The 23573-nt window shown below is 63.7% G+C and overlaps 1 protein-coding gene and 1 long non-coding RNA gene across 2 annotated transcripts; one reads left to right on the forward strand and one right to left on the reverse strand.

Annotated features, from left to right (window-relative positions):
* Window positions 1-562: 562 nt before the first annotated feature.
* On the reverse strand, window positions 563-11443 carry LOC138682300 (uncharacterized). The gene is made up of 2 exons (XR_011322407.1): window positions 11260-11443; window positions 563-2938 (listed from the first exon to the last, which is right to left on the reverse strand). It is a non-coding gene; the product is annotated as an uncharacterized lncRNA (long non-coding RNA).
* Window positions 11444-20732: 9289 nt separating this feature from the next.
* IL17B (interleukin 17B) lies at window positions 20733-23487 on the forward strand. The gene is made up of 3 exons (XM_069772348.1): window positions 20733-21088; window positions 22051-22337; window positions 22565-23487. The coding sequence occupies exons 1-3, from the start codon at window positions 21068-21070 to the stop codon at window positions 22818-22820; spliced, it is 564 nt and encodes a 187-aa protein (XP_069628449.1). The 5' UTR covers window positions 20733-21067; the 3' UTR covers window positions 22821-23487.
* The last annotated feature ends 86 nt before the right edge of the window (window positions 23488-23573 follow it).

A 23573-nucleotide genomic window follows, 5' to 3' on the forward strand; every position in this document is an offset into this window, starting at 1 on the left:
GGCATGAGCTGGAGAGGGGGGACGGGGACAGCGGTGCCTGGGGAAGGAGGGGACACGGGCTGCTTCTCCAGTGCCGTGGGGACGGTTCTGCTATTGCGTGGGGTGGGGGGAAGCCAGGCCAGCCCCAGCCCCTGCCTGCTGGGTGCTCCCCCCTCCAGGGCTGGCGGGGCTCCAGGAGTAGGCAGGGCTGGCAGAGAAGGCAGGAACGGGCAGGACTGGCGGGACTGGCAGGGTGGGCAGCCCAGCCCAGCCCAGCCCGGCCCAGCCCGGCCTACTCCGGCCTAGGCAGCACCGCCACCTGCCGTCCGCCCCGGCCTCCCTGCCCGGCCGCGCCGCCTGCCCCTGCCTGCTGCACCTGCCGCCTCCGGCCTGCGCTGCCCCTGTGCAGGCAGGCAGGGCCCCGCGCAGGCAGTAGGCCGCAGGGCACAGCAGGCGGGGGTGTGTGTGAGCAGCCCCCCCAGGGGCTATGCTCCACAGGTGGTTCTTGTCCCCCCTTGCTGGCACCAGGCTGTAAGCTCCCACGCTGCTCCCAGCCCCAAAGGATCGGCCAGGACAGAGTCAGTTGGGAGTCGAAACCTTTATTGACCCCAGGCTGGCTACTGACCCCTGACATGCAGGGCAGGAGCGGTGTGCAAGGCCATCTGCCCACCAGCCGCATCCTCTTGCAGTGAGTGGTGACCACGGGGACAGCCATCACCCCCTGGTGTGGGGCAGCTGGGGCTGCCTGGGCTGCATTGCCCACCTCCCCGTGTTTGGGGTAGCCAGGGGGCTCCCCCTCCCGCTCGCAGCCCCACCAAGTGGCCCCGTACCTGGTCGACAGCTCTTCCACAGGCTGTAGCTCCCCACGGGATGGGCCGTCTCCAGCTGCCAAGCCGTGGCCCCAAGAACAGTATTTCCAGGAATCCCCAACGTAGCGCCTAAGGGATTCCTGGGAAAACTGGACCCTGAGGGCACGGCGTCCCAGGCTTTCCGCCAGCCCCACACGTCCTCGCTGCCGACCGGGGTCCGCACGTGGCTGATGGGGGTTGCCGCTGCCGCGTCCCTGCTGTCCCCCACACTGCACAAGGCTCCCACGTTTCTGTGTGACCCATCCCACTGGTGCCCAGCACCGGGCCAGGGGTCCCAAGCAGACACAGGGGTCCCTCTGCTGCAAGGAGAAACCTCCCTACCCTCCTCTCCACCCTTGTTCTCTGCAGGGATCTGGAGCTTTGGGGTGAGCCCTTTCCTGTAGCCAGAGGTCAGCTCTCCTTGCGTCACTCGTCCCAGCAGGTGGGTGGGCCCAGAGGTCTCCAGGGTGTGCAGTTCCTCCCTTCCCGAGCTACAGTGCTTCATCTCAGACTCCCAATTGACCAGAGATGCAGCACTGCACCTTGGGCTGGGAGACATGAAGGAGCCCGCTGTCACCCTCACCGTGGCTGGCACGCATCCGTGGGTCGTGCCACGGCAAAGCTGTCTGCCTGCCTGCCTGCTGGGTGCAGGCAAAGAGGTGTCCCCTTCCAGCCCCCAAAGCCTTGTGCCCGCGTCCCCCGTGCCCAATGATGGCAGGACAGACCTGGGCTTGGTAGCTCAGCGTGGCCCCAGTTCTGCAGAGACAGACAGGGATAGGGATGGATTGGGGGGGTGGTTCTGCCTCCAAATCCGTGTACCCCCCTGCCAAGAACCAGTGCAGAACTGGGTGAAAGGGTGAGGGTGATGGGAGTCCCCCCCAAGGGCTGCCAGTCAGCAGGGCCAGGACACCCCAGGATGGTGTGGGGCCATGGGTGTCACACAGCACATCCCTCCCTTGCTGCCCTCTGCCCGTTCCCCACCTGGGGAGATGAGGAGCATGTGAAAGCTCCTCCTGTCCCTCCCCACCCTTGTCCCTGTCCCAGTCCCCATCAAAGGAGAGCCTGCAGCTGGCCAGGACCTTGGCTTCCCAAGATCAGACATCGGCCTGATCCATTCCCAGGTTGGAAGGGCTGAGCCCAGCCCTTCCCATGGGCAAGGACCAGGGGCTGTGTGAGGGATGCCACCTGGACCTTCACCCTCGGATGGGCTGAAGCCCATCCAGATCCAAGGGGCGAGGATCCAGGGGGAAGCAAGAGGTGAGGGAGGATGGAGGGAGTGGCCGAGCCCAAAAATGTCTTTTCACAGGCAAACACTAACATCCTGAGCAGAGCCGAAACATGATAAACAGACCATCTATCACAACCGAGTCCCGCTGCCGGGCCCCGGCAGCTGCGGCGCTCCCAGCAGCCTGACGAGAAGCAGATGGCGCATCTCCAGCGTGAGCCCCTGCATCCGGCCCTCCCGGCCCGGTGCACCCAGCCGGGAACCGGGGGAGAAACCATCCTGTGCAATGTGCCGGGCTCCCCCATCAGCTGTCCCTGGTTCTTGGTAGGAAAGAGTGGCGAAAAGAGCCCCGTGGTGCCCCATGCTTGCGGCATCCGTCAGTCGGGAACGAGGTTTGGGAGCAGCCTTGGCCGACGCGAGGTTATCTCCATACCAGCCATGGCCAGGAGAGCCCTGAGCTCCGGCCAAGTGTGGGAACAGCCACAGAGACCCAGAGCAAGGGGAGGTCCCGCAGGGACCCTCATGCCACCCTATGCCTTTGCAGAGCCTCTGCCCCGCTGCTGGGCCCTCTGGGCAGCATCCCAGCCCCGTGCACACCCCCCCGAAGGGGCCGCCATGCTTTCAGCAGGGAGCGATATGTGGCACTGCAGTGTGCCCGAGGAGACAGTCCCGCTTTACACAGCTGGGCAACAGGAAAGATGGGTAGGTTTGCCCACAATGTGCGGCTGCCTGTGCCCAAGGAAAGGACACGTGGTGGTGCCTGTGCTGGCAGCGTCCTGGCATGCTGGCTCTGCCCATCTCTTGCTGCTGGCCATGTTTCTGGGGCTGTACAGTCAACATGTGCCTTCAGTACCTTCGATGTCCCCAGAGACTCCCACCGCTGAGCCTGTAAGACACAGAGGATGGCAGTCAGCGTGGTGGTGCAGAGCCGAATGTGGACTGGTGTGGAGCTGCAAGCCCTCTGCTATGGGGCCCCTTTGGGTGCCCAGCACCCCGCGGAATTGAGGACAGCAATGCCAACAGCTCTGTGCACACAAGAAGCCCTACAATAGCCACTCAGAGGCCTCCCTTAGATTGCTCAAAGCCATGTGTGGTGGCTGGCAGGTCCCCAGATGCACGGGGAGCCCTGCCATGGGGCCTGGGGATGGTCCCTGTCCTCTCCCTGCCACTGTCCCGCCTTGGTGGGAAAAGACAGGATGAAGCCTTCTCTGCCCTCATGGTGTGGGGCTGGGAGACCTCAGCTGCCATCCCTGGGGAGGTGGCGGCGGGGAAAGAAACATCGAGAAAGGCTGGAGGAATGCGCCGGGCTGCGCATCTCGCCGGGTTGGAGGCAAAACATCTGCTGGGGCTTGCCTGCCCCTGCCCAAGGGGAGGTCTCGGGGGGGAGGGAGGCACCCCCCATCCTCCCTCCAATGTCCTCATCACATGTCCCCAAGATGGGGCAAAGAAGCCAGTGCTGCAGGGCCTGCCCTTTCCCCCTTGTCTCCACTCTGTTTTGTCCTGGTTTCCTGAGGAAAGGAGGCTGCCACCAGTGTGCCATGCAGCCATCACCCTCTGCTCCCCAGCACTCACCTTGCTGCTGGGGGACCTCTGTGTTGGGGGACACCAGTGTCCCCCAAGCAGTGCTTGCCAGGAGAAGAGCTATGGCCCCAGGTTGCTCACCCCCTTGCTCGCGTGGGTACAAACATGCCACATGGCTTCAGAAGAAGAAACCAGAATAACAAATGGCTGGACTCATGGTCCTGCCGACGCTGGGGGGACCACCAGCCACCACCACATCCCCGGCCAAGGCTCTCCGGAGGGTGCCCGGAGCACGGTGTGCGCACCCAGGGCAGTCCCCCAGCTCCTTCCTTAGTCACACCAGCACTGCCTGGCATTGCCCTTGCTCCTACCCGCTGCTCACCTCCTCTGCCGAGTCGATTCCCCCGCTCGCCTGCCCTGCTGCTGCCGGAGGGTGCTGGGAGGATGGGAGCAGGCGGGACAGCACTTGGTGGCTGCGAGCTGCCTCCCCGGCGGTGCTGGGCTGAGTCAGAGCTCAGCCCTCCCCACAGTTACAACACAGCGCCCTTTCCCCTCTCCAGGCAGGCTGCCGCTGCAGGAAATGTCCTTTTTTAATAGCAGTTGGGATTTGTTTCCTCCTTGAAATTCCCCGGCCCCACGAGGCCAGCCGCAAGGCCAGACCTGGGTTTTTGAGGAAAGCCTGAACCGCCCAACCAGGAGGGCTCTGCTGCGAGTGGCTCCAGGCTGCCCTGCTCTCTGTAGGAGGGCGGAAGGCATTGGGTGATGCTCAGACCCATGCGGGCAGCCTTTCCCCTCCTCCTGGCCCCCAAAAGCCTGATCTTCACCAGCCATCGGGGCTCCGTCCCTGCCTCAGCCAAGCTTTGATCCAGCTCTGGTCATCAGCTGGCCAAGCAGCCCTGATGCCACCTCCCGCTGGCTGAGGAACTCATTGCTGTGTGGCACCAGGCAAGGTGAATCCTGCCCAAGGACCCCCCCGATAACCCCACCCAGGTGATGGAGGGAAATGTGCTCTTGCTGGAAGGACGCACTCAACTCTGTAGAAATTTAAGGGACTGACCCCAGGGCAGCTTCTGCTGCCTGTTGGGTGTCCCTCACAGGCAGCGATCGCACGGGGATGCTGCTCGCTGTCGCTTTGCAGCACAAGCTGGTGGCAGGACAGCTCCAAGGCTCCATCCCACCAGGGCCTTCCAGCTCTCCCAGCATCTCCATCCTGTCCCCCAGCATCCCCACCCCGTCCCCCATGGACCATGGTGGCCTCTGTGGAGGAGAGGTGCCTCCTCTCTCTCTTCCTCCCTCCCTCCCTTGCCAGCGCTGGTATTAAATCAAAGGTTTATGAGAAAATGGAGGGGCCAAGGGAGATCCTAATCTGGTCGCAGGCTGATTAACCCCGAGTTCAGGCTGAGGTCCTGATGCTCAGCTATAAATAGCTCTGCCTTCCCTTTCCCATCCTCCCGCCGGGGCTGCGGCGTGCCTGCCCTTTTATGGTCAAAAAGGCAGATTTGGAGACCGAGCGGCCCCCATCTCCCATGCTGGGGGCGAGCCAAGGGGGCCCAGGGGGATGCTGCTCTTTCTCGCCGGGTTTTGCTGGGATAAATTATAATGCCAAGAACAAAGGAGCAGGTTTGGGGGGTTGAGAGCAGGGGATGGATGCAGAGGGGAGAGCGCATCTGGTTTGTGCTCCTTCCTCCTGGGCAGGCGGCCCCTCTCCTGGTGCCAGAGCGAGGGAGAAATCGCCTAATTTGGTGTCTCTGTGGAGAGCCAGGCTCCTCTGCATCCCGCTTGCGGCGCAGGGTGGTGGCACGGTGGGGATGGTGGGAGGGACCCCAGGGACAGACGAGGCCTCTGCCACCTCCGGGCTGCAAACGCAAGCTGGCATCTCCCTGTTTGTCACCCTGAGGCAGCGGACCAACCCCACCGTCTGCCTGGCCACCGCTGTGCCCAGTCCTGTGCCGCCATGCAGAACCCACGGGTTCCTGCAAAGGCGCCGGTGCCAGCCGCTGCGGCGAGGGGCTGCAACCCTCCAGCAACACTAGAGCCTGGGTCGGGGGTGAGAAAGAGGGGCAGGAGCGGCAGGAAGGCCGTGCGTGGCTGGAAGAAGCACGGCTAAGGAAGAGCCAAGGCACACAGCAGACCGATCATCACCTTTCCCACGGCCTCAGCTCTTCCCCGCTGCCCCCAGCTCACTGACCACCATCTCCCCATCCTTAGCTGGTTTCCTCCTCCCAGAGTGGTGTCCCCCTCCACGGGGCAGCACGGCCCTGGGCCCCCTCCCCAGCCCACCGCTGGAAGGTGTTTTGGGGGTGCGGGGAGCACGCCGGCGAGGGCTGACGCCTGGTGTCCCTGGTGCCGGCCCCGGGGCACACGGAGCGTGGGAGCGAGTGCCGGCACCAGGGCTCCCGCTCTGTTTACACGTCACATTCCCCGTCTGGAGGAAGTGGTGCAGGGGTGAAGTCCCAGCGGGGACAGGCCGTCACGTCACCGGCCTCCAGCCCTCGCTGGGAAGGGCTGGTGGGAACCCAGAGCGCCGCGGGGAGAGCTCCCCACGGACACTGTTCCCAAGCGGTGCGGGGCGGCTGCTCCAGCGTCGTCCTTGCTCCCTGGGCTCTGCTCCTCACCCTGCTCTTGCATGGCTCCCAGCCGGAGCTGGCCGGAGGAGCTGGCACAGGGGATGCTCCTCAGCATGGCGGGCGCGCAGGAGCTCACACGAGGCCAGCAAAGAGCTTGGAGCCGGAACGGGCAGGGAGCAGCGAGGCTCCCTCTCCTCTCGCAGAGGCACAGCCATGGTGTGGCTGGAGCTCATTAAGCTGCCAGTGCTCTTGGCTGCTTATCCAAGCTTTATCATCTTATCTCTACTCCAGCAAGGGAGAGGGGGAGTGGGGATGTGTGTGCAGCATCGCCTGGACATGAGAGGAGCCCAGTTAGTAAATCACTTCCCCCGCAGGCCCCAGCTTTCCCAGCCCTGCCTGCTGCCCGCCCAGCCGAGCGGTAAAAGACACTAAAAGAAAATGCCCTAAATGGGTCAAGCTCCCAGCAAGCAGGAGATGAGATGTGGAAAAAGATCGAGCACAAAAGTTACATCAGGGCTGACAGTCAGGTGCTGTTTTCCCGCAGGACCGTGGAGCTGGGCTCCCCCGTGCCGGCAGACCCTCGGGCAGGGCTGGCCAGGGAGCACCCAGCCGGTGGGGTGAGCGGTGCCGCTCCTCTGCTCAGGTGCGGCGGGCTTGTCAGGGCTGGAGGCGGCAAATAATAAAAATGAAATTTAAAAAGTAAGGTTGAAAAGGAAGGGGAAAATAAGGAAGGGCAAATCTGCAGTGAGGGATCCCAGGTAAGAAGGCCAAGCTGGAAGAGAGAGACCTTGCCCTATGGACCAGCGACCAGCAAGTCGGTCCCACGGTGAGCACCAGGGTGACCTATTGGCCACTATGGACCATCTGCCTCACGCGTGGCACGGCGGGTCCCCCAGCCCCATCCCCAGGCCCTGTCCACTGCTGTTCCTTGTCCAAGGGAAGCTGCTCATCCACCTCCCAGCAGAGCTCAGCCCAGGGAGGGGCAGCGCCATCCTTCACCTCCTGGCCCTGTGTTGCCCACCATGACAGGGATGTCCCTGCAGAGCAGGGGAGATGCACTCGCTCCCAGCAGTCTCACGGCAAAGACCTGGCTGCCTGCACGCCGCCAGCCGGCACCCACAGACCCTCCTGCCCTGGGGTGGGAAGCCCCCAGCATTACCAGCACGTCCCATCTCCCTGCAGCCACTGAGCAAGGAGCTTAACAGAGCTGTTGCACCCCCATCCCAACACAGCCTCAGCTGGGGCTGAGCCCCCCAAGATTGACGGGGGGCAGATTGCCAGGGCAGATGGCACTGCCTGCTGCCTCGAGCAGAACGGTGCTCTGCAGGGCTGGCCATGCCCCGGGCAGCCCCACCAGCACGCTGCCCATCTCCTGCAGCTCTGGCACTGCACAGCACCGTGCTTCCCTGCTTCAGCGACAGCGAGACAGGGAAGATGTTGGTGCTCAGCACCTCCTATTTCGATGTCTCGCATCAAACAGAGCCCGGGCAGGCTGGCTGCCTCTCGCTCAGCCTGACCACATGTGTGTCTCTTCACCTGCCTAGCTGACAGCCGCACACAGCATGCAACTAAAGCGGGCACAGGGCTGGCCCCGGGAGCTTGCCAGCCCTCCAGAAGCCCCCTTCCCATCCCCACGGGCAGCGTGACCATCCCCAGCTTGTCCACCAGCACAAAGCAGCTTCGTCCCTCACCTCCACCCAGCAGCGGGAAGGTGCTCGCTCACAGCAGCCGCAGCCCAGGCACTGGATGGAGCCCGGGCTTGCTGCACCGGCACTGCAATGGGTTCTCGCCATGCTGCTCTGCAGACCCCAGCTCTGCTTTCATGCCGCTGCTTCTCCCTGCGCCAGGACAGAGCTGGCACGGCCTCGCATGGCCACATCAGCTCCATGCTCAGCTCTGCCAGCTGCACGGCTGAACGTGCAGCAGGGATTTGGCTGCCGCTGCCGGGAAGGGTCCCTGTTCATCCCTGGGACGGCCCAGGGCACACACCGGCCCCTTTCCCAGCCCAGGCTGGCATCGCTGGGGTGTGGGACAGAAAAGCCCGGTCCTCCCCAGGTAACCGTGTCCCTGGCTCCACATGGGGTCTGACTCCAGCCTCTGCCCTTTGTCTCCGTGACCATGCCAGATGAGCCTGGCCCCACACCTGCTGTCCCTGCCCTCAGCCAAAGGGACAAGGTGCCCCGAGGGGCTGGGGGACTACTGGCACCTCCCAGCCGGTGACCCCCTTGGTGTCTGGTGGGGGAGGAGGAGGAGGCCCTACTCCCCTGCGCCCTCCCTGAGCCCGGCTGGTGGGTGCTGCCGGCTGGCAGACACTGCCCCGGCTCCCCTCGACATGCCCAAAGTGCGGCAGGCAGCACGTCCCCACTGCCCGGGGGGGGGCTAGAGCCAGGCATGGAGGCAGGGCTGAGATGAGCCCTGTGAACGTACATGGTCCTGGGCAGGCAAAGGGTTTTGGGGTTCAGGAGCGGTAAGTGCTTCCCCAGCACCCCCTGGCCTGCAGCCACGGGATGTGTGTTGGGCTTCATCCCCCCTGGCTGGAGCCTCCCCCCGTGCAGGATCTGCTCTGCTCGCCTCCTCTGTGTGCTCCCAGCCAAGGTCAAAGGACGGTGAAATGGCTCCAGAGCTCAGATTTCCAGCCTCTTGCCTCATTGTTCGCTGCTCGAAGCTGGCTTGCTCATGAAGACGAGCTTTCGCTGCTTCTGCCCCACGCAGGTTAAGGCGCTGGGGCCGCCCTGGAGAGTGCACTGGGGTCCCCAGCCCAGCGCTCAGCCCCCTGCACTGCCTGTGCTCCTGCCTGCACTCCTGCCTGCCGGATGCCTGTGCCACACCACTGCCCATCACCTTCACCAAGGCACAGCACTGAGCGGCTGAGCGCAGTGCCTGCACGCCTGCCTGCGGCTGGCAGGAGCCCTCACTTGCCAGGAGGCAAAGCGTGCCACAGGCTGATGGTATGGTTCATCGTGGCCCTGCTCACCGGGAGCCGCAGCAGGCTGCGCCACTGGGCCCCAGGCACTGGCTGTCCCCGTCTCAGCCCCCGGAGAAGAGGAGCAGCGGGATGTCGGGGATGAGCAAAGGCAGGTTTCGCTCCGGGTGTGGAGGAACAAGCATTGGAAAAGCCTGATCAGGAACAAACCTGGTTCTCAGATAGAAAAGGAGACCAAGAAAAGAAAAGAACGCCCTTAATCATCTCCAGACTGCCTCTTGACAAGCATGGAGGGAAATGCCACTCTATCCAACAGCCACCCAGAGCTGCAGCCTGTCTAGACACAGCCTTCCCCGAATTCCTGCTGATAACTGCTTGGGAAATCTCTGGCGGAGGCGTCTGCCTGTGTTTGTTGGAAATTAACTCCTCTCCCGTTGGCCGGCAGTGGAGAGTCAATGGCGTTGCCCTTCAGCAGGACACCCTGGCTGGTGCGCAGAGGCTGGGGAGCTGAGACAGGCGCAGGCAGGATAGCCCCGTGCCGGGGACACCGCTGCTGGGATGGGGATGCAGGCCATGTCGCATTGGTGGCTCCCCATCCCCGTGTGCAGCATTGCAGTGCCGAGATGCCGCAACTTCCCCGGGAGCAGCCAGTGACAGCAGGAAGCCCTTGAGGCACAGCAGGATGGGGACAGACTGGGACCGTGGTGGCCAAGGCTGCCCTGAGAGGCTACAGTGCCCTGCTTACTGTCACCGTCCCTTTGCAGAGGGACACACAGCCCGTACAGGAGCTTGCACCCCCAGGGATGGCATTGTACCCTGGCTGGACCCACTGTCCTCGTGTGGGACCCGAGTGACAGCTGGACGTTGTCCCTGCAGCGGTGGGAGCCGTTCTACAGAGGAAGGAGGCAGGGGGACATGCCCGCCGGGCACGGTGTCCCCAAGTGACCCGCTGGGAGGGGACAGCCACTGCCGGCGCCCTGGGAGCGGAGGGATGGTGCGGAGCCAGCCATAACCCCGGCAGAGGCAGCACCGCAACCTGCGAGGGGTGGGCAGGAAGGAGGCATGACCTGGAGTCCCTCGGGGAGCCTTTGCAATGCCTAAGCTCAAGGCTGTCTAGGAACGAGCCGTGTCCATCCCCTCACACCACATGGGGCCGGCAGCCCTGCCATCGCCTGCTGCCCACCCCGTGCCCTCCCCACCAGCCCCGTGGCCGGCCCAGGGCTCAGCTGCTGGCTCCCACAGGGTGACCATGCTCCGCAGCCACTGCTGCAGCTCCAGGGGAATGAGGATGCAGCAACCGTTCACCCAGTGAGCGACGGAGCCGGGAAAGGCCAGCGGCTGGGATCATGCCAGCGGTGCCAGCTAGGGGCCGCGGCCAGCGGGACAGAGTGAGGCAGCGGCATAGGCTGGGCTGGCGTTGGGGTCCCAAGAGCTGCGGGCCACAGAATATTCTCAGTCGGTGCGAGTGCACCGAGTAGGGGGGCTTCAGCACCCTGCAAGCATCTGGCGGTGAGTCTCGGCCTGTTTTCCCCCCAAAGTGGCAGCAGCATGGCCGCCCAGAGGAGCTGAGCGAGCGGCCCATGGCCCCTGCTGCGCGGGGAGCCTGCCCGGGCTCGCCTCCGGCTTCCCGTTTTTTCCATCCTAGATGTACACAGAGCAGAAAGCAATTCCTCCCCCAGTCCCGGGAGGGCCCTTGCCCACTTCCAAAAAGCTGGGTGAGACCCACCAAGCCCCTCTCCCAGGGCCAGCATGGAGCTGTGGGGACATATTTTGGAGAACCTCTTTGCTCAGGACCGCCTGGCCCCGAGGTGGCTCTGGCCAATCCTCGCCAGCTCTGTGCCCAGGGGGTTTCCCCACCGGCACCCCGTGGCCGTGCTCTGCTCACCTCCCTCCTCAGGCACAGCATCCATGCACCTGGGGTGGGGGTACCTCTGCCCTCCTCCCCGCAGCCAGCTGGGCTGAGCACCCCATGGCTGGCAGAGGGGGATGCTGGAGGAGCCATGCTTTCCCCCGCCTCCCGCCTGCCTGTCCCTGCCCACGCCGGGGCAGGCACTGGGCAGAGCAGGAGCACCCATGCTGCCATGGAGTCCCAGCACCAACCTCCCCCCGTCCCCGCAGCCCCACGCAGCCGGCCACCCCGCGCACCAGCGCGCCCACCCTTGCGCCCACCCGCTCCCTCCATCCACGGTCACCTACCTGCCACCCCACACCTGCGGCGGGGCACCATGGCGACGTGGGCACACGCCGGCCACCTCCTCCCGGCACATTATAACCCACCACTGGGACCCCGGTGCCGCCAGCCGGGGATTTTTAAGCGGCTGGCATTGGAGCCCTCGGCAAAAAACTCCTTCCAGGCTGCTCAGAAGCTGGAAAACCTTTTTCTTTTTACCTTATATGAGCTGCAGGAGGAGGCCAGGCTGCCGACGGGCACCGCTGTCAGGGGCGCCGAGGGGATCCATTGGCTGGGGTGCCGTCACGTGGCCCCGCCGCCGCGACCCGCCGCCGCGCAGCCGAGTGTTGCTTTTACCCCCTAAGGAAGGGCTGCTTGACAATTTTCATATTTCTTCTAAATTTGGAGATTTCAGACAATGCTGGGAGGCTTGGCTTGGGATGCCAGAGGCCCATGTGGAAGTCATTAAGTCGGAGAGGGGGAGCGAGGGAAGGAGGGCTGGGGGGAGCAGGGGGGAGGAGGGCGGCCAGGGCTGTGCCGGCTGCCAGCGACGCGCCTGGGAACCCAGGCCATCCCACCCGGAGAAAGTTGTTTGCAATAACTGACTTCCTCCCGGCCCCGAGACCGTGCACGGGGGGGGACGCGCATCCCACCGCCGGTGGGGTGGGGGTCCGGCGAGGCAGGCTGGCCGTGGGGCTGGGGAGCCGGGGCGGCGCTGGCGTCTGTCCCACCGGCCGGGGGAAGGAAGCGGAGATGCTCCCTGGCCCGGCTGGAGGTGGCTCGTGATTCCCATTACTTTGAAAAGCTCCATCTGGCCTGGGAAAAAAGGCATTTTGGCGGCCACGGGGCTCTCGTCGGGCTGCCTGTGTGCGCAGGGTGAGATCCCTGGGTGCCGGTGGGGCTGGGACCCCCATGGGATGGTGGTGGCAGGGCCAGGGCTGCAGGGCTGGATGCGTGTGGCACCTTCCCCCAGGTTCTAGCGGCATGGGGAGCCGGTGTGGGAGCTCCATCACCACGGGGCTGCATCGGCCCTGGCCCCTCCTGGACTGTGAGTCCATGTACGGCCTCGAGCCGACACTGGGGCCCTGTTAATGAGCGGCCAGTTGGCAGCTCTGGAGGGAAACACCTGGCACCGAAGCGCCTTCGTTCTCCTGCACTGGCCTCCAGCCCCCAGCATGGCAGGGAAGGGGGTCACCTCTGCTCCGGACACTGCTGCCCTGCCCCGAGACTCTCCGGGTGATACAGCTGTTTGCAGGGCTGTGCTGGGATCCCCCCAGGCAGCAAAGCCAGCAGCAGAGCACGGCTCCGAAGGAGGAGGAAGCAGCCGCTGCGGTGTCCTCTGCAGGGAGCAATAACTGAGGGAGAGCCAGGGAGCAAGGGGGAGGCACCAACAGCTTCTCCTCTGGGTTTTCCAAGGTGGTGTCACTCCCTGGGGGAGCAAAGAGCTGGTCTCTGGGGTCTCATGCCCTGAGAGGTCCCCTGGCTCGTGGGAAGGAGCTCGATCCTGAGCCGTGCACAGGCACAGCGGCAGCAGTGGCTGCTGAGCGCTCCTGGTGCCTGGGGACGTTCATGCACTGCCCTAGTCTCAGGGGGGACAAACATAGAGTAAGAGTCTGGAGGGGCAGGACTTCCACCAGCAACATATCCCGGAGGGGCCAGGAAAGGAGAGATGTCCTACTGTCTCCGGACCCCCAAACCTGGGAGCTGGGGACAGCTCCAAAGCCAGGACCAGGGCCCCTCTGCCTTCGTGCCAGGCTTTGTACAGGGATGGTGTGGAGTGCTTGGCATCCCTCCAGCTGCCCCAGACTTATGCACCACCTCAGCACTGAAGCCGCTGCTACAGGAGCCAAACATCCCTGCAGCACCTCTGTCCCCTGCCCTCCCCCGCCCCAGACATCCCTCCCACACTGAGGCCATGGCTGGCCACCAGCCCCCTCCCCACACTAGCCTTGCGCCCCTGCAAACTGGGTGGCCAGCGGCCCAGCACAGCTCTGGATGGCTGCAGGCATCTCTGGAGGGTCAGGGCTGGAAATGAAGCCCTGCTGCCTTCAGCTGGCAGGGAGATGGGTGCTCAGAGTCACCCAGCTCACCTGGGGGAGGTGAAAGCAAGCAAGCTGGCAAAGCCAGCTCTGAACTGGCTGGCCTGGTTTTGTTCAGTTGCTGGAGAAACACCAGCAGCTGGTAAGAGGGAGCGTGGGCAAGTCGCTTTGGGAGTTAAAGAGGTGAGGAGGAGAGGCAGTGGCTGGCCAGGCTGCTGCGGAGCACCCAGCCAGCCAGCTGGCTCTGGGGACGGTGCCCCGAGGTGCGAGCGGGGGGACAGTGGGGAGCAAAACCAGTGCAGAGGAGCTGTACCAGCAACAGGGCTCAGCTGAGGGAGGGAGTGAGCCGTCCGGGAGGTTGCTGCCCTGTCAGCTGCAGTAAAGGACAAGCAGGGAACCAAACTGTGCTTTTTGCACCACTACACACACACAGACACTCATGTGCACACACTCACATCTCCCTCTGCTCCAGGCACCCTGCAGCAATGAACACCGCGGCCAGGCCATCAGAAAACAGGGAAATGTGGGAACCACCATGTGCTCAGCCCTGCTCCCTTCTCTGCAGTGGGGACCGCAGGGCTGGCAGGCCAGCACTCCCCGGCGGGGGTGAGGACAAGACACGGGAAAGCAAATGCCAGCACAGCCCCGGGGGATGCTCAGCATCTGCCAGGAGAGGCAGTGCCTGAACCTGCCCGCAGCATGCCCAAACCAGGGAGAAGGGAGAGAGGCAGCGGGTGTCCTCCAAGGAGCCAGAGCCATCATCGAGGTACCTGGCCAGGAATATGAAGGACTTCCCTGGAGCTGCTGGCAGCAGACTGGAAAAAAAAACCCAACCCTGCTTGTTTCAATCCCTGCACACACAGAGATCCAGTGGCCCCGTGGCAGGACAAGCTTCGATTTTGCCATGGCCCAGGAGCAGCCAGCTCCCAGCGGGTCTGCCTGCAGTCACCGGGGTGCGGGGCCGAGCCCGGGCTGGGCTGGACGTGTGAAAGGAACTGTACAGAGCACAGCCCTGCCGCATGCCACCGCACAGCAGGGGCATCCCCCTCCCTCCGCTGCAGATAAGCCTTGGTGCCGGCACAGAGCTAGGACAGCACGTGTGGCATGTCCCCAGGACACGCTGGGGCTCCTCCCTGGGCACAGAGCCCTCCCATGCTGCATCTGACCCCCATACGCCTTGCTGTGTCGGGTACCCCATGCCCAAGGGTACTGAGCTCATCCCCATCCCGTGCCCTGGGAGCCCAGCAGCCTCACTGGGAGCCAGCACGGAGCCGGCAACTCCTGGTCCCCACCACCTTCTGTCCCCTCTCCCATCCGCATGGCCACACAGCCCCTGCTCTCGGTGGGCTGGCTTTGAGTGAAGCACAACTAACTGCTGCCATTAAACAAACCCTATAATTAGAAACCAGGTTTCCTAAATGAAGTGAAAAATGTAACGTTAGCCTCTGTTTGTTCTCTGGATGCTGCTCTCTTGTTCCATGACCCAGAGGGGTCATGCCCTGTGGTTTCTGAGAAGCCTTAATAAGGTAATGTTTAGGAGGTTACTATCTTTACAACTCTTGTCTTATTACAACTCCATAAGAAAAACATTTGGGGCAAAGCAGGATTCCTTGGCGCGGGTTTGTTTTTGTTACTCCTTCTCTAAGATGCTGCCCAGCGATCCCTCCTCATGGCAGATTCAGTTTCAGTATCTCCACAAAAGTGATTTTATTTTTTTTTTTCCCCAACCACCATCAACCTCCAGCCCCCTTGGCTGGGCGTGAGGGCCCGAGTGGTCCCGGACAGCCAGGACAGCCCCGCTCCCGTGCCAGGCAGGTGGTGAGGGGACCGCTGGCTGCCATGCAGGGGGTGATGCCACAAGGCAGCGATGGAGAGAGAGCCCCCGGGGCAGGCTCTGCGGGGCTGCTCCCACCTTCCCGAGAGCCCAGGGAGCAATAAGAGAAACCTCTCTCCCATGAGACCTGCTAACATCCAAACACACTGAATAGACAGCCTTTTCATCTGCTGCCTGACATCAGAGGGGGCTGCTGGGGGGCAGGCGGGCATTTCTGAGCCTGTATATTATTACACCCGAGAGCAGGCAGTCCTTGCCTCCCTCGCCCTCATGCATGCACCGTTTCCGTTGCAGGGGCAGGACAGTGTGATTAATGGGCAAGCTGGGCTGGAGCAGCTCTGAAGGTGACCTTCAGGACTGGCCTGTGCTGCTTTGTAAATCCCTTCTCTCCACGGACTGCTGAAACAGCAGCATGTAGGAACAAGGGATGGGGACCAGGGCAGGAGACTTTCTGCCCTGACTTCAAACCACCAGTTCTCCCCCGGTGATGACTCGGTGGCTGCGTGCCCAGGGCTGCAGGGAGGAGAGGTTTGACTTGAGCATGACCTGCCAGGGCGGACGTCAGTGTCACCGCTGAGCTTTCCATTTACCTCCGCCTTCTGCATTGCCCTGAGAAACTGGGAACTTGGATGCCTGCCCACAAGCAAAAGCCACCAAAGCCCTAAAAATAAGAGGCTTTCTCCTCGCAGACCCAGAGGGCGTCACTGCCCTGGAAGCACATCTCTGGGAGCTCCCTCCAGCCCCGTGGCCTTGCAGGGAGGGCAGCAGGGATGGCTCCAGGCTGCTCCTACATGGGGCTGGAGGGCCAGCCCTTCCCGTGGCCAGGAGCTGGGATGCAGAGGGTGTCCTGGCAGGACTGTGTCTCACCTTTGCAATCCAGCACGAAATGCAGCCACCCCTCCAAAGCGCTCAGGGGTTGGTGTCTGACCACCACGTTGGCTGCCTTAGGCTGCAGGGGGAAGCAAAACTGAGTTATTTGGAAACCAACATTTCCCACCCGTGCTGTGTGCTGGTGGGCAGTGGAGCACAGCCAGTACAGGCTGAGGCCAGGAGCCCAAAGGGCTGGGGAAGGCAGGAGGGTAAGCGTGGGGGAGCAGGGCACAGGGCCAGGTGCCCATCAGGTTTGGTAGGCTGACGGGATCTGTGCCTGGGTAGTGCCTCGGCGGTTCCTGCAGCCTCCCTGCCTGGGGAAGACCACAGCTCTGCCCTGCTCCGTCCTATGGGGAGCTGGGGCTGCCCCACGCAGAGCACCCAGAGGGGTCCCGCTGGGATCAGGGTCTGTCCCTGCTGTGCCCTCACACCGGTCCCCCCCCCCGCTGCCATAGGGTGAGCCAGATGTGGGGCAGCAGGAGAAGGGAGCCGCCGGGGCAGCTGTCTGCACTGCGCCGGGCGCTGTGCCGGGCAGGGGCGGAAGGAAGCGGGGGTTTCCAGCACAGGGAGCGGGAGAGCAGCCTTTTTCCATCAGGTGCTTCGTCTCCAGGAGCAGAAAGCAAAAGAAAACAAAAAGCAGGAGAGGAGCGGGGCAGGAGGAACCTGTGCATCTGGATCGTGTAACCAGCAACGTGCTGTAAACGCTGGGCGGCTGATGGATGCGCCGGCGGGGCCGCAGCAGGATGTGCTGGACGTGCACCTTCCCTCCCGCCCCGCCGTCCTGGCGCTGCCGGCAGCTGCTCTCCCGACGCCTCTGGCCCCCCGTGAGCCTCCTGCCTAGGGCTGGGCAGGCTGGGGTGCTGCTGGCCCCACGGCCCCCAGCCCCAAAGGACAACCCTGCACAGCTCTGCCTCCCAATGCCAAAGCCCGGCTATTATCTCACACGTGTGATCCAAAGCGCGTGATTTACAGACAGCCCAGAGCATCACCCAGCTCCCCATCCAAGAAGGCAGAAGGGCCGCCGAGACAGCTGGATTAGGGTTATATGAATAATACTGTCCTTGGATGCAGAACCCAGGTGTGGCAAGACCCCAGGCTGCCGACAGCTCGTCCAGCCCCTCTCACAGCCACCACAGTCACCCCTCCTGCCCACGGCACCTCAGGGTGGCTCTGCAGCCGCAGCACCCACATGGGGGGGATGCCTCTTCCCTCCCATGGGAAAACCCTTCCTACCAGGGAGGAGATTCTGGAGACAGTGCCGGCAACACACGGGCATCGGAGGAGATGGGTCCATGTCCCATGACAGCTGTCCGGGGGAGGGCACCCACCCCATTCGATGCCAGCAACGAATTCCTGGCCACCCTCGCCAGCCAGGCTGTGGCTCTGTGTTTATGCAATGGCAGGAGCCGGCAGAATTAAGCACTTTTTGTTTTTCCCTTTTTTGAGAATGAGGAGTTTTAATTCCCACCAAACAATGTTCTTTTTCCAGCAAGCTTAAAATAAGCCTTTTTGGCCCAGGCGTCTGTGGAGCCACTCAGGCGCTGAGCGGGCCTTTGTGCAAATATGGATGTGAGCACCGCGCTGCGCTCAGCCGGGTGCTACCTGCCGGGGAGCCGTGGGGGGACACGGGAGGTCCCCGGCCCCAGCCCTCCTCCCTGCCGTGGCGTGGGGCTGGCTCTGGCGAGGCCAGCTCACTGGAGCATGCTTACATTTGATGAGTGGAAAATGTTGCTCACGCAGAGATGGGAGGTGCCGTGGCTGTGCCGGCCGCTCCCACCGGCCCTGGCCGCCAGGTCCGTGGGTGTGTGTGCTCAGGTGTGCTGGAGCCTGATCCCAGCACGGAGGATTCGGGCTCAGGAGCAGCCTGGTGCCCAGAGAAGCAGCTATGCCCTGTAGTGTGGCACCAGCAGTGATGCTGCCCACTGCCCGCCACAGGTGGAGGTGACCACAGACCCCCACGCCAGCAGCTCCTGCCCTGGCAGGGCCATTCCTTCTTGTGAAAAAAGGCAAAAAGCTATTTTCTGCCAGGGTGGGAACTGTGGTCTGATTCCCCCCATTCCCCTACCTGCAGCCCCTGTCGTGTTCTCTGCCACAGGCTCCCTGGCCAGTGCATCCCTCCTGCCAAGCAAGGCATGGCACAGCACAGCTGCCCCGCATCCCTCTACCCCAGGAGCTCGGGCTTGGCTTGGGGCATGGCAGCAGGTTCTGTGATGGTGACCCTGGGAAATATGTGCCTCCGTTTACTCAGGGCAGGTAGAACCTATCTTCACAGCACCTCCTGCCCTGTTTGGGGGCCTGTTCCCACTCTCCAGGCTCTTTCCATCCAAGTTTCCTGTGGCAGTGGGGCAATGTGGTGGGGAGGTAGCAGGGATGAGCACATACAACACCCAAAAGCACATTCCCCTCTCCCCCCCAGGTACCCCAATCCAAGGTGAGCCACACGGGGGATTCCAGCCCTTCCTGGCCACCTGCTCCCTTGCCTTCCCGCATGGGACTGACCCCAGCAAACCCCACTCCCACAGGGGCAACACCACGGCTGGCACGGGCACATGGATCCCACTGGCTGCCCTGTCCCAGCCGGGAGGCAGGGGCTGGCCATAACCCAGCCGCCCACGTACCCCAGCCCCTTCCCTTGCACGAGGCTGGTGGGGAAAAGCCACCCATGCCCGCCCCTGCCTCCCCCAGCTTATCAAATTTGGCCATGTCTGAAAAGCCCTGGTTTCCTTTTCACCAAAAAAGATCAAAACTGGGTAATTGGCTGCCGGCGCAGATGCCTCTGAGCCTCTCTCATGTGTAAACAGCATTGCCGAGTGCTGACACAACGCAGGCAGCTGCGGCACACGCAGGCGGCCGGCACCCTCCGGGCTCCCTGGGCCCAGGGCTGCTCACTGGCCCTTCTTGGGGGATCATGGAATAGGGGGTGAAATTGCTGGGGTGCAGGCAGGGGCTGGCTTGGCACCCCAGAAAAAGCTGGTGGTGGAGGGCTGGGCGCTGCCGTACCACCCGGTGCAGCGAAGCCAAGGTGGCTGCAGGACCCCTGCTACGGCGAGGTCCCCTCTGCCAGGTCCCCGAGGTGACAAAAGGGACATGCTGTGCTCAATGCACAGCATCAGACCTTACCCGAGGGGATGGCAAAGCCCCTGAAATGCTGTTCTGGGGCTGTTCTTGGAGATGTTAACGTGGGCTGGGGCTCCCCTGTGGGTGGGAGTAGCCGGGCTGTGTTCCCTGCTGCATCCCGGGGATGGTGGGGCTGGGAGGAGGAGAGGGGTGGTGTGAATTGGGGGTGCAGTGCGTTTTACCCTGTTTGGGAGTTTTCTAGAGGCCCAGTTCATGGACTGGGAAAAGGAGGTGGAAATTTCCCACCGCCCTACAAATCACAAGGGCCTTCAAACCCCTGGGGATGTACAGCAAGTCGGGAGGCAGAGGGAAACTCAACATCTAGTGCTGCCCCAAAAGGTGGTAGTGCTGGGGAGGGATGAAAGGGGAGGCAGAAAACACCAAAGAGAGGTGAAGCAGCCCCCCAGTGCCGCCCGGCCTCCGGGGGCAGCAGCCCTAACGATGTAAAGGGCCCCTCCAAAGGAGCGGGGCAGATCCCGCCGTCCGTGACCGTGGGGAGCAGCACCGGGCACCCCCCGGCTCCCGCGGCCGTGGGGGGGGGGCTGGCAGGGGAGGAGGGATGGAGGGAGGGATGGAGGGGAGAAGGGATGGAGGGAGGGAAGTTGCAGAGGAGGGATGGAGGGAGGGATGGAGGGGAGAAGGGATGGAGGGAGGGAAGTTGCGGAGGAGGGATGGAGGGAGGGATGGAGGGGAGAAGGGATGGAGGGAGGGAAGTTGCAGAGGAGGGATGGAGGGAGGGATGGAGGGGAGAAGGGATGGAGGGAGGGAAGTTGCGGAGGAGGGATGGAGGGAGGGATGGAGGGAGGGATGGAGGGGAGAAGGGATGGAGGGAGGGAAGTTGCGGAGGAGGGATGAGGGAGGGATGGAGGGGAGAAGGGATGGAGGGAGGGAAGTTGCGGAGGAGGGATGAGGGAGGGATGGAGGGGAGAAGGGATGGAGGGAGGGAAGTTGCGGAGGAGGGCTGGCGGCGCGGTTGGGTGGAAGACAGCACCATCGTGTGGCACAGCGGCTGCCTGGCCGCGGGGACGGGGACAGCCCAGGGCAGGGGGCTGCAATGCCGGGCTGCTGCAGCCCCCAGCCCACGCCCCGGGCCAGCCCCCTCCCGAAGGAGGCCCCTTTTCCCCCCTCCCCGGGACGAGGCGTCGCAGCCGGCACCTCCCGTGCCTCAGTTTCCCACACCGCAGCAGCCTGCATCCCAGCGCTTGGCCCCGGGAAGCCGGGGCAGCACGGCGGGGGCAGCACCCCACCACCAACACCCGCCACCCTGCAGCTCTGGGACCCAGCCCCAAGGCCAGCTGTGAGCAGAGCTGGGCTGTCCCCACTGCCAGGGGTTGGGGACGGGTTTGAGGACAGCAGGAGGGGAAGGGTTTGGGGACAGACAGACCAGGGGTCCAAGAAGTGATGGCTGCCACAGCCTCACCGCTGGGCAGAAGGGTCTGGTGGCTCCTAGGGACAGCAGAGCTGGCAGTGGCACACGGATGACGGCACAGGCCCTCAGCTGTCCCCACAGAGACAGCAGGACAGCCCCAGGCTACCTGCCCACCTTGCTGCCAGCGCAGGACATATCCCATCCCCGGTCTTCCCGCAAGCCCCTGCTCCTCCAGCCCAGCAGCCACGTCCCTCCTGGCCCCAGAGGGCTGTGACCACGCTGGTGGCACCACCAGAGCCAAACCCCCTCCCTGGTGCAAGGTTTTGCCCAGCAAGCCCCTCCGGGCTGCCTGGTCCAGAGGGGACCCGCCACCGTCCACAGCCACAGCCGCAGGTGGAGCCAGCACCCGGGGAGAGGCGGCTGGTGGCCGAGTCCCAGACCACGCTGGCCCCTCGCCCTGCCGGCGCCGAGGCTCCCTGGCACCTCGGGGACCGGACACACCTCCGGCAGAGCGGAGCCGGGGGCTGAGGCTTTCCTTTTTTAGCTCCCCGGCTCGCTGGTGCCAGCCACACTGCAGGACGGCAGCCGGCAGCCCCTCCGCGGCGATGGAGCGGGCTCCAAACCTGGTAGGTGACTGCATGGCAGCTAACGGCTTGCTCCTCGTTTTTCTTCTTTAATATAATTATTTGCACGCTTGTTTATGGGTGGCTACCTAGGTTTGTTTGCTTTGGAGATGCACGCTGTGGCCTGCCAGGCCCATCGCTCCCATGCCTGGCACGGTGAGGATGCAACAGCCTTGGAGAGCAAAGCCGTGACAGTCCGACCGGACAGTCCGGCATCAGAGGGGGAAAACAGCCCCGCTGAGCGGTCCCTGCCCCAGGGCACCGCACACCCATGGGAAGGGCTGCAGGACGGCGGGCAGGGTGCGGGGCTGCCTGCGGCTGGCTACAGAGACACGAATAGCAGGGAGCAGCACTACAGAAAGCAACTTTGTTTGCCGCTGGGCAGCGTGCCGGGTGTCAGCACACCGGAGCTTGGCCCTGCGAGGCCGGGGGGAGAAGGAAAGGAAAAAGCATCTTTCTTTTCTCTCTCACCGTCCTCGGAGCACAGAGGGAGGGAGAGGAGAGTTTGGATAAAGATGCCATTCTTGACTGTCTCATCTCCAAAGCTCCTTTAAAACCAGAGCCTGCCCAGGTACAGCCTGAGCCGAGGGTGTACCCATCCCTCCCAGCACACAGCTGCCTCGGGGTGGACAGGGAAGGGACCGGGCACGGCTCGGGCAGGGGCACTTTGGGCAATGCAAATTGCCAGCTGCAACCAGGGCAAGGGACTTTGCAGCCACACGCATCCGCTGGGGCCTGTGCTAGGGGCTCACCACAACCATGTGCCCACCAGCCCTGCACACTGCCCTCACGTGCTTCCACGGGTCTTGCCCACAGGCCAGCGTTGCCCTTTGGGGGTTGCACATGCCACCCCAAAGTCAATGTGGTCCTGCCATCAGCCAGTGACCCATGGGAGGTAGGGGAGCTCCCCTTCTGTGCCAGCCCTGCAGCCCAGGCAGCCATGCACCATCCTCCTTCCTCCTCAGCTTCTCCTCTGCATCTTCACCTTTGCCATGGTCCTGGTCCCCGAAGCGAAGGACCAAAGCAAGGCAGCAAAGGGCAGGAGAAGGGGTCTGACGCGGCCCCCCACGGCTGCCCCTGCCCTCGCCTGGGCTCTGGACGACCCCTATACCACCATGGCAGACTACGAGCGCAGCATCCAGGACATGGTGCGCCAGCTGAGGAACAGCTCTGAGCCAGGCGACACCAAGTGCCAGGTCAACTTGAGGCTCTGGAGGTCCAACCGGAGGAGCCTGTCCCCCTGGGCCTACAGGTGAGCTTGGGGCAGGGACCTCGGGGACACGCATGGTGGCTCTGTGCCAGCAAGTGCCGTGGTGGCCACGGCTCCAGCATCATGGGGCTGCGGTTGCTGCCGGGGAGCGCAATGCAATGCAGCATCCCATTTCACCCTGCGGAGGCATTGCCCTGCCTGTCCCCAGCCGCCCACTGCCCCCCATCTCACCGTCTCTCCAGCATCATCTTGCTTTCCCTCTCCTCCAGCATAAACCACGACGCAACACGGATCCCGGCAGACATCCCTGAGGCCCGATGCCTCTGCACTGGCTGTATCAACCCCTTCACGATGCAGGAGGACCGCACCATGGCCAGCATTCCCATCTACAGCCGCCTGCCCGTCCGCCGGCTGCTCTGCCAGGTGCTGGATGAGGTGGGGCACAAGCCTTCTGGGAAGAAGTGTCACAAGAAGTACCAGATGGTCATGGAGACCATCGCTGTGGGCTGCACCTGTATCTTCTGAGGCTGCAAAACTAACCCCTGCAGCTACCTGTGGGCATCTAACCAGCTTGCTCTTGCTTCCTGAGCTTGTCCAGCCTTCTCGGAGAGGGTCACCAGCTGAGCATCAGGGTGAGAAGAGCCCCTGTGCAAGGCGATTCCAGCTCCAAGAGCTCCCCAAAATCCCCCTGCAGACTCCATCAGCCTCAGCCCAAGCAGCCACTTTGGGGACACCCAGTGCGGGGGCAGCCCCTGCAAGTCACCCAGCTACGCAGTCCCACGGCCGGCCTTGCAGCAAGACACTGCCCCGAGCCCCCTCACCTCCAGGGAGGAGCTCAGCAGGGCAGGCTGGGGGAGAGAAGGAGGCAGCTGCCCGCCAGTCCCTCCGGCTGGGCAGGATCAGGGCTCCTCCCTCCCCAAAGTCCCTGTTTGCCTTTGTTCACTCCATCGGTGCAGCAGCTTCGGGAGCGCCCAACCCTCCCCTGCCCACCTACAAGTTCCTCCGCGCTGGGCCAGGCAGCCCAGGGAGTGGGGCAAGCGGACGGTGGTTTGGCAGCTTCTGAGGTCTTCAATAAAGCGCATTGCTGGCCCCCGTCTGAGCCGCCCCCTGCCTCGGCCCATCGCGCTGCCCCTCCGGCCCTGCCTGCCCGGGGGTGGGTGCTGCCCAGCCTTCTCCCGGCGAGGTTCTTCCACCCCCCAAAACACAGCCGAGCCCCAGGCTCAGGGAAGCCTGGACACCCCTGGAAACAGGGAGCACCCTGCAGCAGGCACCTCTCCC

This window comes from Haliaeetus albicilla, chromosome 27 (assembly GCF_947461875.1).
Source record: "Haliaeetus albicilla chromosome 27, bHalAlb1.1, whole genome shotgun sequence".
NCBI classification, from domain to species: domain Eukaryota; kingdom Metazoa; phylum Chordata; class Aves; order Accipitriformes; family Accipitridae; genus Haliaeetus; species Haliaeetus albicilla.